This window comes from Hippopotamus amphibius, chromosome 1 (genome assembly GCF_030028045.1).
Source record: "Hippopotamus amphibius kiboko isolate mHipAmp2 chromosome 1, mHipAmp2.hap2, whole genome shotgun sequence".
In the NCBI taxonomy this organism is placed as follows: Eukaryota; Metazoa; Chordata; class Mammalia; order Artiodactyla; family Hippopotamidae; genus Hippopotamus; species Hippopotamus amphibius.
Window position 1 is genome coordinate 26,659,015 of NC_080186.1, and position 16,733 is coordinate 26,675,747.

At 51.3% G+C, this 16,733-nt stretch overlaps 2 protein-coding genes across 3 annotated transcripts in view; one reads left to right on the forward strand and one right to left on the reverse strand.

Moving 5' to 3' along the window:
- The window catches only part of CSMD2 (CUB and Sushi multiple domains 2), a 629,134-nt gene that overhangs the window by 333,552 nt on the left and 278,849 nt on the right, over positions 1–16,733 (reverse strand). The gene's annotated exons all lie outside the window — the stretch shown is intronic.
- HMGB4 (high mobility group box 4) lies at positions 10,146–10,856 on the forward strand. The gene has a single exon (XM_057744242.1). The coding sequence runs from the start codon at positions 10,250–10,252 to the stop codon at positions 10,838–10,840; it is 591 nt and encodes a 196-aa protein (XP_057600225.1). The 5' UTR covers positions 10,146–10,249; the 3' UTR covers positions 10,841–10,856.

Sequence of the window (16,733 nt, forward strand, 5' to 3'; positions counted from 1 at the left end):
GCGGCCTCCCAGGTCATCGCCCGGCTCTGCACGCATCCCAGCTCCAGCATTCTGGACACATGGTCCGTCTGAATGTTTCTAAAGATCAAGAACTCACCACCTGGCCAAACTCTCCCTGTCCTCTTTGACCCACCCCCACCCTTTTTCTAGCAACTTCCTGTTCCTCCATCTGGTGTTGTCTTACAGCCACTGGCTCCCTGGAAGCCGGGTGGGCTTCTCCCTGGTACCTCATTTTCTCTTGCAAAGAGTCTTTGCACGTTCTCCATCACAGTGCTTGTCTTACCAGGCATCTGCTTCCCCACCAAACCACGAGCTCCCTGAAGACAGGAGCTGTTCCTTTCTTGTTTAGTTCTTCTCTCCTCGGTACCTTGTGAGTGCCTGGCACATGGGAAGGGCTCGGGAAATACTACTCACAGGAAGGAGGAACACTTGAATAAGTGAATGAATGAATGAGGTCCTGCAGGAGGAAGCAGAGGGCATAGGTGGGGGAAGCAGAGGGCATAGGTGGGGAAAGCAGAGGAAAAGGCAGGTGAGGAGGGAAGCCTGGGGACAGTGGGGAGGGGCTCAGAGGCCACTGGGGAGGAGGTTTATCTTGGTCTCCCGTGAAGACGTCCTGCCCCACCGCCTTGGTCTCTCAGCCCTCACTGTGCTCCCCATGCTTTTGGCAGCTGCTGGTACCTTTTGGGGAAACTCTTCTCATGGTGACATGGCCCCAGTGCAGCAACAGTGGAGTCTGGTAATCAACGTGGGGAAATGTTCCCTCTTCCCCAGAGCAACTCAATAAACTCAATAAATTTTCAGGGTTCTTTCCTGCTTGGCTAATTGTGAGCTCCAGGGAACCCACACAAACTACACCAGGTAAATGCTTTTCCTCCAGACTCACTGCTCCCTGGAGGGTGTGTGTCTGAGCCGGCAGGGCTGCGGGACAGGCCTCCTGGCTGTGTTTGCTGTTGGGATGAGAGTGTCATCATGATGTCCTGGGGCTGTGAGTTGGGGAGGGGTGAGGGGACACAGTGAGAAGGTCGTGGAGTGGCTTCGGGTATCAGTTCCCTCCATTCCTAGCTCAGCTGCTCACTGGGCAGGGCTGCCAGGTAAGGGGTTTCCTGCCTCTGTGGAGAGGCTGTGCCTGGGATGCTAAAGTAAACAGAATGGGGTTGGGTCTGGAGATGGGAACTGGTGCTGGGTGCCGAGCTCTGGACAAGGGGGCTCATGCTGGATTCCCCACAACATTTCAGGAGATGCCCAACTTGCTCCTTTTCTGATTCCAGGTCTAAATCAGGCAGATCCACTCCTTTCTGAGTGCTAGAAGCCTCTGAAGATCAGTCTCCCTCCCTTGACCCACAGCTCCTGGAAGGGGCAGCCGTGTGACCCTCGGCCACGGCTGAATGGATTGAGGTGGCCACGTGACCCAAGCTGGGCCAATCAGCTGATGGGACTGTGCACGCATGTTGACCAATAGGAGGCCGCACAGGCCTAGTTCTCCCGGAAGAGATTTGGGAAAAGGGTGTCTAGCATCATCTCTTCCACCTCTGCTGCTGCCCTTCCCCCCATCACTCTTATAAGATGTCCTATACCTTGTAATCCGTCCTCCTCTAGATCCTGCTCCAGACTGACTGGGACAGAATCTAACAGCAGTCTGGGCCCCGACCAGCTGCTGGACCCTCAGCTGGCCGTCCCCTGCCCCCAGCCAGAGTCTCTGTTGCTGTAGATGAGACCTGAGATCCAGCCTGGAGACCCGATGGTCCCCACACCCGAAGATGTTAAAGCCTACCCCCTCCAGGCTTGGCCCAGGAATGGGGCGCCGGCCTTAGGAGCCTGGTGACCGAGGCACGCTTACACACTACCTGGACCCTCTCCCCTTCCTGGCTCAGGTCTCTGCCTGGGTGAAGATGCCACCTGTCTCATTCATCACCTGTCTTGTTCCCCTACATAGAGGCAATAGGTTTAAGAAAGTCAAGCGTTAAAGGCCAACCCAAATCAGACAGCCCTGTATTTGAACCTGGGCTTGATTGTTAACTATCTGTGAAATGTGAGCATGTGCTGTAAGTTCTCTGAGCCTCAGTTTCTTCATCTGTGCCATGGGATTCCTGTGCTTTGCATATAACATATCCAGGACTATGCCCGACACAGTAGGTATCTCACAAATGTGAGCTATTTTTCTCCCTTGCTTAGGTCTGAGAAGAGAGGAGACAGGATCTTATCAGTGCCTTAAACCCTACCCTCCAGAGAACACAGGGATTAAAGAGACCCCAGAATAGCCTGGCCTCATTTCCCTGGGGAAGTAAGCATGCCTGCACCCTCTCTGGTGACAGTACAGTGCAGAGGTGAAAGGGCAGGGCACTCCATGGCACCCAGCATAGCTGGTACACTTCACAGCCACCTTCCCTCCCACCCTCGGGCAGCCCCAGCCTGGCCTCCGGGGGCTCCTGCTTCCTCAGCCTTGCCCAGCGTCTGCCTGTCACTGCAGAAAACAGGACTCGAAGAAGGGACCTGCCCTCACTCTGGGGAGGGTGGCAATGTGAGCCCTGCAGAGGCCTCTGGGGATTACATTTGGATAATACTTCTCATCCAGAGGAAATGTTTGCAGATGGCTTATCGAGGAGCCTCCCACGCCTGCCTGTGCCTGCTACTCGACTGCCATTCTGAGTCTGAGCATCCTCAGCACTCCCTCTTCCCCTCCAGGAGGCAGCCAGCCAGCCCCGCTTGACAGTTCAGCAGCTCTGAAGCCCTGGCTGAGGAAGCGAACCTCCCAGGCGGCTGGAGAATGGATGGGCTAAATCATCTCGGGGACCGGGAATGCCAAGGCCAGGGAGGAAGCTAACCTAGAGTCAAATGGAGACAGACTCTGATCCTGCCTCCCCATCCAGGGGCTCAGGGACCTAGGGAAGGTTGCTTTCCCTCTCTGAGCCTCTCTTTTCCCAGTGTGCACTTCATAGTGTGATTGTGATGATTCAAGGTGATGCAGTAATGCTCCTAATCCCCTGCTGAGGCTTCAGGACACAGCAACCACCATTCTTCGTCACGTCATAGCTCCGTGCAGCAAGGGACACTTGTGGGCAAAGGGACTAACATTTACTGAATCCAGAGCAGTTTGGGGCAGAGATTAAGCGCACGGGCCCTGGAAGGCACCTGCCTGGGCTCAAGTCTTGCCTGTACCTACACTTCCCAGCCGTCTAACTTTGGGCAAGTAACTGACCTGCTTTGTGCCTCGGTCTCCCCGTGTATTATTTACCGCGGATAACAACGGCACCCACCTCATAGCACTCTACGTGGCTTGCGTGAGATAATGGGTTTACAGGCTCTCAGTACTGGGTTGGCACGGAGCAAGTGCTCAAGAAGCATTCACTACTATGGAGGGCCCACGGCGTGCCAGTGCTGTCCATACACTATCTGAGCAACACACCAGAGACCCAGCCATTAGTATGGTGGAGTGAACACAGCAGAGGGGAGAGAAGGAGGCAGGAAGGAAGACTCGGAAATGGGGGAGGGGAGAGTTCAGGTCTTATATCACTCAGCCCTAGCACACCTAATGTCTTACATTCGTGGTTTCAAGCTGCAGAAATCCAGGTCAAATCAGCGTGGAGTAGAGAAGAAATGACTGGCTGCTACAGTCACACCATAGCTGGCCCCAGGGATGACGAGACCCAGGGACTCAGTTGTCACAGGTCCCCCTCTCTGGGCACATCTCTGCTGTGCTCTGTCTGCTGGCTTCATCCTCTCTTTGCAGGTGGTGCTGCTGGAAGCTGGGACAATGACCACACTTCCCAGCTTCCTGACTTCACCCTCCTAGCTTCACTTTCAGAGAGAAGACAAAGATCTCTTCCCTTGGGTTCAGTTAGAAAAATCTTACTGGGAGCCTCTGATTAGTCTAGCTGGGATTGTGCCCAGTCCTGGGGCCCAGGGCATGGGCCCCTACTAGAACCCCATGACAGGTTTGGAGGGGACAGTCCGCCAAAAGAAGGAATGTGCTCGAAAGAAGGGAGGCATGCCAGGCAGACAAATGTGTCCACTGTGGCGGAAAGAGGCAGGGGCTTGGACAGAAGGATCAGGGGCCACTCTTCCTACTCTGTGGTGTCAGGCAGGGGGCTTTGTCAAGGTCTGTGAGGGGTACCCACAGCTGGCTGTGGGAGTATCTCCCCAAAGCTGGTCTTGTTCTAGATCTCATCCTCTCCCCCCACCACATCCTGCCGAAGGTGAACAGGTACACCTGGCCCCCGCCACGCTCACCCTATTCTTACACCTGATCATCTGTCCCATTTCCTGTCTACCTGTCCATTAGTCCACTGAGCTGGATGCTGACCCTGTACTTGGCTTTGGCCAGCCTCTACCCATGCAAGTGAACCCAGGCTCTGTGTGTACCTGCAGATGCAGGTGGGGTTCAGTGGGCCATCCAGGTCTGTCTACCTGCTGGACTCGGGGCATCCTAAGACCTGGGGATAACTTCACCAGATGCACCTGGAATCAGGATCAACCCAGATGGGAAAAGTCTCCCCGAACCCCGCAAGGGTTGAGATTTAGACAAATTCTCTCTTTCTACCTCTCTCCTCCTGTAATATTTGGCCTTGTTTCTTCCCAGCTTCCCCTTCTCCTTGGCCCCAAGGGAGTTACTAGAGCACCAGTAGAGGCTAAACACATAGACTTCAGAGTTAAACCAACCTGAGTTTGAGGCCTGGCTCTCCCACTCATTGCTGTGAAATGAGAACAGAGTTGCAAAGACACTACAGAAATTTCCTCTATCCCCCTCCCCCAGCTTCCCCTAATATTAGCCTCTTACATAACCATGGTCCATGTATCAAAACTACAGTATGATCAGCTCCATGGAAGACTTTATTCACATTTCCCCAGTTTTTTCACGAACGTCCCCCAGTTTTTGTTCCAGGATCCAATGCAGCATTTTTCATTTCCCCCTCTTTCTAGGCTTCTACAGATGAAAAAGCTAGAGTGTTGTCGTCAATTTTATCAAACTATCATGGTCACATCTGATTGAGTTACAGTCCTTGGCGTGAGGTCAGTGCCAAAGATCTGCTCATGGCCCTGTCTCCCCCGCCAGTCTGACTTCCCGGAAATTTCAGATGCCTCTGTCTACCACCGCCTTCCTTCCTGAGACGTATCCATGCCTCAAACACTGCTTATCGATGGCCATCAAAGCAGCAGCCGCACTGCTCCAGCAACTCACAGCTATTGACTGAGGGGTGTGTGTGTGTGTGTGTGTGTGTGTGCGCGCGCGCGCGTGCACACACAAGTGGTGAGTGAATGAACTGAAAGAATAAAAGGGTAAACTGGTAAGCCAGTGAGTGAATTAGTGAGTTAATGAGTCAGTGAGTGAGTGAAGAAGGGTGTAAAATTGACTAGATCATGCTCCCTGATCCCTCAACTAATCCAATAAGTGATGACATAAATTTCTCATCTTTATTTACACAAACAGGCGTTAAGAATAGCACAGGAATAGTTACAGACCGCCAGTTGGATGAGAAGGATACTGTGTTCATTTCTTATTGCTGCTTTCACAGATGACTGCAGATTCCGTGGCTTAAAACAACACAGATTTATTTTCTGACAATTCTGGAGGTCAGAAGTCCAAAATGGGTATCACTGCATCAAGGTCAAGGTGTCTGCGCGGCTGCACTCTCTCCGGAGGCTCTAGGGGTGAACCCGTTGGCTTGCCTTTCCCAGCTTCTACTGGTCACCTTCATTTCTCGGCCTGTGGTCTCTTTCTGCCTCTTCAAAGCCAACACTGTAGCATCGTCAAAGCTCTCTCTGCCTCTGACCCTCTGCATCTGTCTCTAACTCTGAAACTCCTGCCTTTCTCTTATAAGGACCCATGCGATTACATCAGGCCCACTCAGATAATCCAGGATAATCTTCCCATCCCAAATCCTTAACATAATCATATCTGCCAAGTTCCTTTTGCCATGTAAGGTAACATATTGATGGACGTCGGGGCTTAGGACATGGACATCTTCGTGGAGCCAGTATTCTACCTGCCGCAGATGCCTTGCTCAGAGGGCAAGCGCAGCCCTGATCTCCACCCCACAGGAGGAGGGGCAGCAGGGGGATGGAGAGAGCATCACAGCACTTATCACGTGCCTCTGCCAGGTACTCCTGCTCTTCATGTTGCTGTTGTTGAGGCCTGGCATGTTTTAAATTTCCCCAGATTTGATGCTTGCCCCCAAATTTGAGAAACACTGGGGCAGACGACACGCCAGGAACACATGCTGCTGCAACTGAGGGTGAAATCTGCTCTAGAATTCCTGGAGAAGGATTAAGCATGGGGTGCCGCAACCCTGGGTACACACTCCCATCAGCTGGGGAGATTAAAAACAACTTATTTTGAAATGAGCATAGAACTGCAAAGACAGTACAATTAATATTAGCGTCCCTTAATATTAGCATCTCACATAATCATGGTCCATGCAGCAAAACTAGAAACCACATTGGTGCATTACTACTGGCTCAGTGGAAGACTTTATCGCATCTCCTCTGGTTTCCCACTAAGCCTCCTTTTCTGCTCCCGGATCCAGGCCAGCATTTCTCTTGCACAGAGTCATCACGTCTACCGAGTCTCCTCCAATCCGTCGGTTTCTTAGACTTTCCTTGTTTTCTCTCGACCCTGACACTTTTGTACTGATCAAGTATTTTGGAACCAGACCTTTAATTTGGGTTGGTCTGATATTTTCTCACAATTAGACCAGGGTTATGGATTTGGGGGAAAAATACCACCGGGCAAGATGCTCTTATTATCACATTATCAAAAGGGGGGTGTGATATCAGCATGGCCTCTGGCTGGTAGTTTTCACTTTGATCCCTTGATTATGGTGGTATCTGCCCCCCTCCTCCGCTATGAAGATATCACTTGTCCTTTTCCATACCCTACTCATCAGAAGCGAGTCCTAAGTCCCGCCCACGTTGCTGGGGAGGGGCAGTGTCAGGTGCTTTGAGTCCCATCCTTTCCGTTAATTCTCACCCTTTTATCATTTTACTCCATATCCAGATAAGGTTGTAACAAGCTAGACTTGCCCAAAGTGCCCCGGCTACTCAGTGGCGAAGGTGGCATTTGAACTCACATCTGTCTGGCTCCAGAGGCTATGTCCTGTCCACTTCTTGTTATCACCCCCGAGTAGAGAGGCTCTCACCACCTCCGAGGTGGGGACTCCATCCCTTCCTGCCTACACAGCGTTTTTCAAATCCATCCATGGATTGTGACCCATTTGCAGATCATGAGATCAGATCGTGGCGGTGCATTTTAAATAAAAAATAAAGTAGAGGAGACTATAATAGCATCGAATGGAGAAGAAAAGAGTACGTCACACACATAGTAAGTACAGTTTCATAAAACTTTTGTTTCTGAAAACTTTATGTGCCCAGAGACCTTATCTTTATAATGGGGATAAAAATAGCACCCCCACCCCCACCCCACACACAGGGTTGTCACAAGGACTAAATGAGCTGATATGGTGAAGTGCTTAGAACAGAGGCACAAGTTAGACATCGTGCGAGGGTGACTCAAAAATTATCCACACTCCAGTCATATTAAAACTTCTGTCTTAGTGAGGATAAATCTGAAATATTATAGTATTTAAATATTATAGTATAGGCCAGCGCTCGGGCCTCCAGAAGCTCGATACCCTTTCACTTTGGACGGATGCCCACACTTGCTTTATTTATCCACCTCCACGGCTGCTCACGGGGAAGGTTAGAAATGTGGCACACCGGTCAGGGTCCCAGCAGGAAACAGATGGCCACTCAAATCAGAATAATTTGAGGCGTGTTTAACAAAGAGGCTATTTACAAAGGGAGGGCAAGGTGTTGGAAAGCCACAAGGGAGAGCAGCATCCTCACCGGCTAGTAAAGGTGGAGCTCTCACCACCCTCTGCAGGAGGGGACAAGGAGAGGGAACCTGGGAGGAGAGAGGAGGAGCTGGGGCTTTCAGTCTGGGGATGGGGAGCCAGCTCCAGGCAGCCCTGCAGGGAGGGAGCCAGGAGAGTAACTCCCTGGACCTCACCTCTCTCCCTCCCTGATCTCCTGTTGGGGTCCCCACTGGCCAAACTGAAATGGAAGCCAGAGGGCATAGGAGCCACTGATGTGGTCCCTACAGGTCAGCTTCCCAGGACAGGGAGCTGGGGAAGGATGGAAAGGAGCAAACCTCAGATACCAGCACACACAGCATTGCTCTAGACAGTCAGGTGTATCTACTCCTCATGCAGCTCCACTAGACAAAGGAGTCCCCCGCTTTACCCCGACAAGTCGGGCGTGTGGCCCCAACACCACCTGCCATAGCTTTTACCTTAACTGTCTCCTCTTCCTAGAACTGCCAGGCTCCAGATGGTCATCATGGGGTTAATGTCCCTGGATCTTATCATCCTGAGAGAAGGTGGAAGGTTGTGAACAAAGGCACAGATAAGCTGCTACGCTGTTTTGTGAATCTGAGCTGAAGCTGATTAACATGTATGGAGTTAGGCAAGTTCTTCCTCACAACCCATCCTTCTATCTCAGGAAGGAGCTGTGTCTCATGCATCTTGACAGCCCAGCTCAAGCCCAACACACAGATGAGCCACCCTTTGGTTGCGTTGGGACAAAGAACCAGAGTGGAAGAAAGCTCCCTAGGCTGAGTAGTGTCCCCAGAGTAATCCGTCCCCACTGGCTAGACCTCTCTGTCCCCACCACCGGCCCGGACTTTCTGGGCTGGTGTCTGGTATCTCACAGACCCCCTCCTCCCCCATCCAGGCACAGAACTACTGCATGTCACTGGGAGAGTCTCTCCGGGCCAGGGAAACCCTGATTCCACATCACTGATTTCACAGATGAGATATCACAGGCTTACAGAAAGGAAGCACTGGCTTGGATGGCCCAGCCACTCCGTGGCGAGCTGGGCTAGAACTCAGAATTGGTGACTCTAGTCAATTGCTATCTTTCTTTTATGTAAGATAGAAGTTGAAATCAGTCGTGGAGCCCTGGGAATGGCCTTGGCAAATATTCAAAATGGGGTCTAGCCTCAGACAAGTTTCAGTCTCAGGCTCAGCGGCTGAGGCCACGCACCCCGACCCTTGGTCCCCAGGCAGCAGTTCTGGGCAGGCGGGATGAAGCACAGGCTTGAGTCAGGCAAATCAGTTCAATCCCAGACTCCAACCTGTGAGTGGCTGTTTCACCTTAAAGAGGTTAACTTTATATTGAGACTCGGTGTTCTAGTCCTGTAAACTTGGCTGTGTCTTCAACCGCTGAGCCGCATCCACTCCGTGACCACACAAGCAAGTACCTCCCAGGGTCCAAAGGTCAATCAATGACGCTTTTCTTTTCCCTCCAGTTGGAAGACTGGTGGAATATTTCCACCTCCTTTTCTCAAAAAGCCAGAAGCTGACTAGTTTGAGTGTAGCTGCTAGAGTTTTGTGCTCTAGCCCCAAGAAACAGGGACCCCTGGGATAAAGGGGGGGGGGGGTGGGATCCTGATAGGCCAAGGATTTGATCTCATTTTCATGGACCCAGGTGTAATTAGTAAAACCTGAAGCTTCTCCTCCCTTCTTCCCTAACACCTCCCCCGCCCCCCAATTTCTGCAGAGAAATGAAGAGTTCAGACGTACTATAGGCCAAGTGCATGGGTTTTAAATTAGACAACTTTGTCCTGACAGGAACCGAGTCACAGCTGTCACACCTGATTATTTTTAGAGTTACTACTAAACTCTTTGTATGGGGTGAGCTGCCACTGTTCAAGGCAAACAGAAAGACTCCACATTTTGTCATGACAGCTCTGGAACCATCCACCTCCTCACGTTCATTATTTCCATCCCGTCTTTGGAAGGGATGAGGCGGCATCTTGACATGCACACGGTGAGGAAGGCAGACCCAGTGGCTTGTGACTACAACCGGGGGACGGAAAGCTCCCCAACTGAACAAAACCCACTGCCTCCAGGAAGCCAAGGAGAAATACTGCAGGGGGAGCAGCTGCTCCGGAGCCTTCTCTGGATGTACCATCACCTTTCACGAGAAGCATAATTTGACCTCCAAGTAGCCAACCAATAAGAGCACCTGTATGCAAATGCCACCAGCACTGGCCCAGAGTGGCCAGCTTGTGAGTGATGTCACAGTCCCCTCTGACCCAACAATGCCGCCAGCACTGAAAAGGCCGACCCTTGTCTGCAGCTCTTACAGAGAGAAAAATTCACCGCCAGCAGAGCACCTTCGAATTGCTCCTGCAGTGTGGGGGACAACAGTCTCTGCTGTCTAAATTACTGGATCCAGAAAAGAAAATGACCTTATGAACATGGGGAAAAAAATCCAGCTAAAGCCCAAGGCAAATGTCTCTTCTTACATCCACTTTTTGCTGAATTTCAGAAATAAGTTCAAGGAGCAACAGCCACATACCTACCTTGGCTTTAAAGAGCTCTCTAGAAAGTGTTCGGAGAAATGGAGGTCCATCTCAAAGCACGAAAAGGCCAAATATGAAGCCCTGGCGAAGCTCGACAAAGCCCGATACCAGGAAGAGATGATGAATTACCCTGGCAGGAAGAAGAAAAGGAGAAAGCGGGACCCCCACGCACCCAGACGGCCTCCATCATCCTTCCTACTCTTCTGCCAAGACCACTATGCCCAGCTCAAGAGTGAGAATCCAAACTGGTCAGTAGTGCAGGTGGCAAAGGCCTCGGGGAAGATGTGGTCTTCAACAGCAGACAACGACAAGCAGCCCTATGAACAAAGGGCAGCTCTCCTGAGAGCTAAGTACCAAGAGGAGCTGAGCACCTACCGCAACGACGTCAAAACCGGGAAGAAGAGCCTCCAAGGGTCGGCTAAGAACCCGCGCAGAGGGTTCGAACTAACGGAGTCAGACACAGCTGATGGATCCAATTAGAAATAAAATGCCATTCAACGGTATTGCTCGTCCCTGGTCTTGTGTGTCGTGTTAGAGTGGCCATCACTGCCATTTTGGGCCACCAGCGAGTGGCGTGGTGGAGCTGAGATCAGGGTTTGGAAACTGATCCCGGGAGGGGCTGGCTTTGGGAGAAGGGGCAACAGTGTCCGAAGAGGTGTGTGGTCAGTACTTACCGGGCTTGTCTTGGGTGGGCGGGGTGGGGTGGGAGTGTCCAGACGTAAAGAAGCTAGGAGTCCTGGGGGGGTGGGAGCATCCTGGTCCCAAGTGGCTCTCCGGGGTGGAGGACCATACTCAGAGTGAAGGGTACATAGGCCAGCCCTGCCGCTCTCCTCGGCAGGAGGGCAGAAGGCCTGGAGTCCAGGTCAGGCTCACAATTCAGGCCCCAGAAGAGGCTGGGAAACTGGAGTTTAAGAGGGCCTTAGGGGACTCAGTGTCTCCAGGGATTCCAGAACTGGTCCTTCAGCAAGGCTTAGATACTATTAGTGGGCCAGGATGAGACTCCAGTGGTGGTCCCTAGTCTAGTCACTAGGATGGAGCCTGGGGCCAATTTTACAAAAACAAGCATCTGACTCTGCCCCAAGTACTATAACTCGGAAAGAACCCTTTCCTCGACATCTTAGTGGACGTCTTACACCCAGCCGTTTTTCTGTGGGTGTAAGCATACACACAGAGTGGACACACACACAGAGTGGACATTTGCTGCCTTTATGACCACCAAGCATTCACTCCTCTTCCTCCTGCTCACAGCACACCGACTCCATCCTGACCAAGGCTGGATCCGATGGAATCCCCCTGGCCACAGTGATTGGCTCAGTGATGGGCATGTGACCCACGTTGGTCCAATCAGAGTGGATCTCAGGACTTGTGTAAGGAGTCCTAGGGGAGGATGCAGCCCTGGGGGCTCCTGGCAGCCATCTGCCTCATTCTCAGGCCAAAATGTTAGTCTCTTTGGCATCTTGGACTTTTCACTGAAGATACACCCACATATTTTGGATTTCGTCTAAGATAGCTTGAGTTAGGTCTTCTGCCACTTAAAATGAGTCAAAACTGGTCATTTGATATGAATGGGATTGTTCTGTCTACTATAACTGCATTTTTCAGGCAACAACACACTGTGGACAACATTTCATACCAATCTAGATTGATGTGGAATATTTTGAAATGGCTCTTGACTTCTGATATCAAAGAGACTGGGCCAAAAAGCAAAATTGCTTTTTTTGTCATCAGGTTCTGCATGCAACAGACTTCCCTAATTCCACTTCTAACCCTTATTCCAGGAGGGGATCTGCACCTTTGTGACCTGCTGTTGTTTCAACTTTTAACTTCTGGAGCAAAAATAAATAATACATATTTTTGAAAAGTCTTTTAGACCTGGGTGAAAGTTTAGGGAGTGAGAGGTAATAGAGCCGAGTGATTTAGAAATTTAGGGTCTGGAATCAGGCCACTTACAAAGGGTTCCTACGTGCTAGACGCTGTGCTGGGTACCAGGAAGCCCAACGCAGTCTTCTGTTAGTTCCTGCCCTGACGAGAGGGAGGCACTCGGGCGTAAGCTACCGCCTACCAGGCCTGGGGGGAGTGAAGACTGCACAAAGAGGCGGGGTGGGAGCGAGTACCACCTACCAAGCGAAGGCTCAAGTCTTCAAGGCGGAAGCAGCTTTATCCTCCTAGGCAGCCTTGTACGCATGCTGGCAAGACTCCTGTTCCCCCTTCCCCATTCCCCACAGCTGCTGTTTCAACTTGGCTGTGCTTGCCCTCCAGCCCAACCTCCAACCTCTCAGGAGACACCCTCATTTTCTGCTTCATTGAGAAAATAGAGATCATTGAACAAAGCGCTGTTGGTTTTCTTCTTTCTCAATGAGAAATCCACAGCCATCTTTCCTCCTGGCCTCATGCTCGTAGCTGGAACCCTCTCGCTATCCTCTTCCCCTGCGGCCCTCGGGCCCTTGCTCCTCACTGTAAAGATGCCGACTCTTCAGCCTCTAAGCTTGCTGTCCTGACACAAGTGGTTCCGATCACTGGCAGGACCTCGGGCAAGTAAGTTCTCATCCCTCTGTCTCAGGTTTCTCATCTGTGCAAAGGGGATAAGGCCTGCCTTGCAGGTTGTTTTAGTGATTAAATGATGTAACGCACGCAAGAGCATTTGGCATGGTCCTTAGCACATAACAGGTACTGTGATGGACCCTGAAGGGTGGCGGTCCTATGATTTCCTTCTCCTGGTATTCATACCCTGATGTGAACCCCTCCCATTAAATATGTGCAGAACCTGTGACTTGCCTTGCCTTTGTTTGTTTGTTTGTTTGTTTTTTGGCCGCACTGCACAGTGTGTCGAGATCTTAGTTCCCCGACCAGGGATCGGACCCGTGCCCCCTGCAGTGCAAGCGCAGAGTCTTAACCACTGGACCACCAGGGAAGTCCCCTGTGACTTGCCTTTAACCAGCAGAATAGGGCAGGGGAGATGGGATGTGACTTGTGTGATGATGTCATGGTATATAAAACTCTATCTTGCTAGTTAATTTGCTCTAGAGAGTCTTCTCGTTGGCTTGAGGAAGTAAGGGGCAGAGCTGGGGAAGCCCATGTGGCAAGGAACTGTGGGGAATCTCCAGGAGTTGAAGGTGCCTTAGACCAACAACCAGCAAAAACATGAAGCTCTCTGTCCCACAAACGAAAGAAACTAAGTGCTGCAGCAGGGAAGTGTATCCTTCCCCAGGCGAGCCTCCAGATGAGAGCTCAGCCCTGGCTAACACCTTGATTGCAGCTTTGTGAGACCTCAAGCAGTGGACCCGGCTACACTGTTACTAGATTCTGACCCACAGAAATGGTGAGATAATGAACATGTCCTGTTTTAAGCCACCAGGTTTGTGGTAATTGGCTCCAAGCTATCAATAACTAATGCAGTACTCAGTCAATGGCAGCTTCCCTGCTTCCTTGTCACTTTAAAATAAACCATCTTTAACCCTCTTTCTCCCTCCAGCCTCTACCCCACCTGCTTAATTTCTTTCCCTTTGTTACCAACCTCTTGAAGGTGGAGGAGGCCCCCAGTGCTAATTAGATCCTGACTTGTATGACTCTGCAGCAGTTCCAGTTAGGCTGTCTTGTTTCCAACCTGGCCTGTGGGCTCTTGGTGGGCAGTGGCTGCATGTCACACCACAGTCCTCTCTGGGAAGAGGGCCCCCACACAGCTGGGCCCCAGCCCTCATGTCACCCTTTTCTGGTTTCCTGTGTGATTAATTACTTGAACGTGGGTGGCCAAGTCAGAGTTTTGACAACAGTTTGCAGTGCCCCTGCTGAAAACTAACTCTATTAACATTCCTTTATGAAAAAGCCGACAGGAGGGTGTGAATCTGCTGGCTTCTGATGACTGTAGTGAAAGGGGAGGGAGGGGAGGAGGTGGAGAAGCAGGGGGAGCCTGGGTCTAAGATAATGGGCGAGAGCAAAAGCAGGCAGAAAACCTGGTATGGTACCAGCATTCCACTCAGACCCACTCGGCTGGGCTCAGGAGCCCCTGCCCTCAGGAAGAAGGAGGCTGAGTCTTTGGGCCCGTGGCTGTCTTGATGCATGAATCACTCCACGCTGAACCTTCTCTCCTAGAGCCTTTTCCTGTGTTCATTTATGCGTTCATTTATTCAGCAAATATTCATGTAAATCTTATGCTTGCAACATACCAGGAACTGTTCTAGCTGTAGGGAAGCAGCAAGGTCCCTGACCTCTTATACATAAACAAGTCAACAAATAAACACACCAGGTCATTTTCTGATAGTGTCAAGTACTCTGAAGAAAATAAACCAGGGTAATGAGATAAACAATGACGAGTGGGGCTGAGGGAGCTTTAAATGGGTGGTCAGAGAAGATGACATTTGGGTTTTGATTTAAAGGACAAGAAGGAGCCAGGCCTGCCAAGGTCCTAGGGAAGAGTTGTTTAAGTAGGATGACAGCAAGTGCAAAGATCCTGAGGCAGGAGTGAGCTTGGCATATTGGACAGAAGGGAGGCTGGAATGACTGGAGGGGTGAGTGAGCGGGTGAGATGTGGTTGGAGAGGGACAGGACTTGGCCGGGAGTTTGTTTTGAAACCTAAGTGCAATGAGAGCCAAAGAGGCTTTTCTGCAGGGGGATCCATGTGTTTCCATGTCCACGTCTGGTTAATGGTCGTTCTAAAATCTTCAAAGACTACCAGTGCCAACAGAGGGATGCTAGCCCCTCCAAGGTCCACAAGAGAAAGAGGCAAGACTAGTAAACACCAAATGCACGACTCCTTCCCTTTGGGAGGGGAGACAGTCAGGAGCCTCCACGTGGTCCTCCTGGGAGCAGCTGTCATCTAAAAATCAAATGTGGAAGCTGTGAAACTTCTCTCCCTGTGATTTGTTTTCCCAGAGGTGGGGGTTAGGATGGGCATGGGTGGCAACATATTTTTGCCAGGGGAATATTTTTCTAGGGGAACACTGTGTCCTAAGACTCAGGCTTCCACATGGAGCAGCTTCCACTAGACCAGTGGTTCTCAGCGTTGAGCCTGCATTAGGATCCCCTCAGACCTTATGAAGACACAGAATGCTGGGCCCCACTCCTATGGTTTGATTCCATTTTTCTAGGAGCTGGGCCTATAATTTGCATTTTTAAAAGTTCCCAGGTGGTACTGATGCTGCTGGTCCCAGGACCAAGGAGGAGTTCTTTTCCCTTGTGCAGCCCTGGCATTTACTCTGAAGAGGAGGCATCACTGCTCTGCCTAGTGAGTCTGAGAGGAAGGGCTGACCCGCTGTCCACCTCCTCCCCCACCCCCGCCCCGCCAAACCCAGCTGCAAAGTGTGTTCACATCTGCTCTCCAACCAGTGCATCAGTAATAAAGGTGACAGACTGATCCTCACCTGTCTCTTTCTTTCATCTGCCAACTGATTCTGAACTTGACAAAGGAATGTGTTTGTTTGTTTGTTTATTTATTGGGCTTTGGTCAAATCCCAACAGAGAAGTTGATGCCAGTTGCAAACAATCCATTAGTACCTGGGCCACCCAGCAGCCTTGGGATCTGAGAATTGATTTCAGCCTCCACTAAAGCATGTTTGGGGACAAAAAAGGTCCAGTTTCTGGGCCTACAAGACAGAGGATCAGGCCCATGGCCAGGGGGAGGTCATCAGGGTGAAGTCACAAAGCACTGGCACCTTTTGGTCTCGCCATACATCTCTAATCACACGCCCACAAACAATACCCGCCCTCCAGGTGTGCGGGTGAATAGACGAGATGTCTAGGACATCCTTGTCCATGAAGCCGGACATGTAAGACGTGCCCAGTGCATGCGGGTGCCTGCCCTGGTCTCCAAGGGATGGCTTAAAGGAGGAGACAACAACATGCAAAAAGGCAGTTGGAGCAGGAGAAAGAGTTTGGCCAAATGCCAGAAGGGGTCACGGGACCCTCCAGACTGGCCTTGACCTCTGGGGAGGATCTGCAGTGACACACTGAGCGTTCTCCTGTGGCCATCCCCTTGCGACAGTTGCCTTGCAACGGCTCCCCCCACTGGCTGCTCCCTCTGCAGTCCTTTCTCCGCTCTGCCTGGCTGAGGGATGTTTGAAGACTCCTCCCCATCAACAGCAAACCGTTTCAGCGGCTGCCCATCACGGCGGGAGTCTGACACGGCATAATCAGGGCACTGCTGCCTCGTGAGTGGCACCATCGCCCACACTCAGCTTCTGAAATGGCTCCCAGTGAACCCCACCTCCTGCTATTCACACCCTTGTGTGATTCCTCCCTTTGAGTGTGGGCTGGACCTAGCGACTTCCTTCTAATGAACAGAATAGGGCAAAAGTGATAGGATGTCACTTCTTCAGAAGGGACTAGGCTATGAAAGACTCTCTCTGTCTCCCCCTCTTTCTCGCTTTCTCAAAGCAAA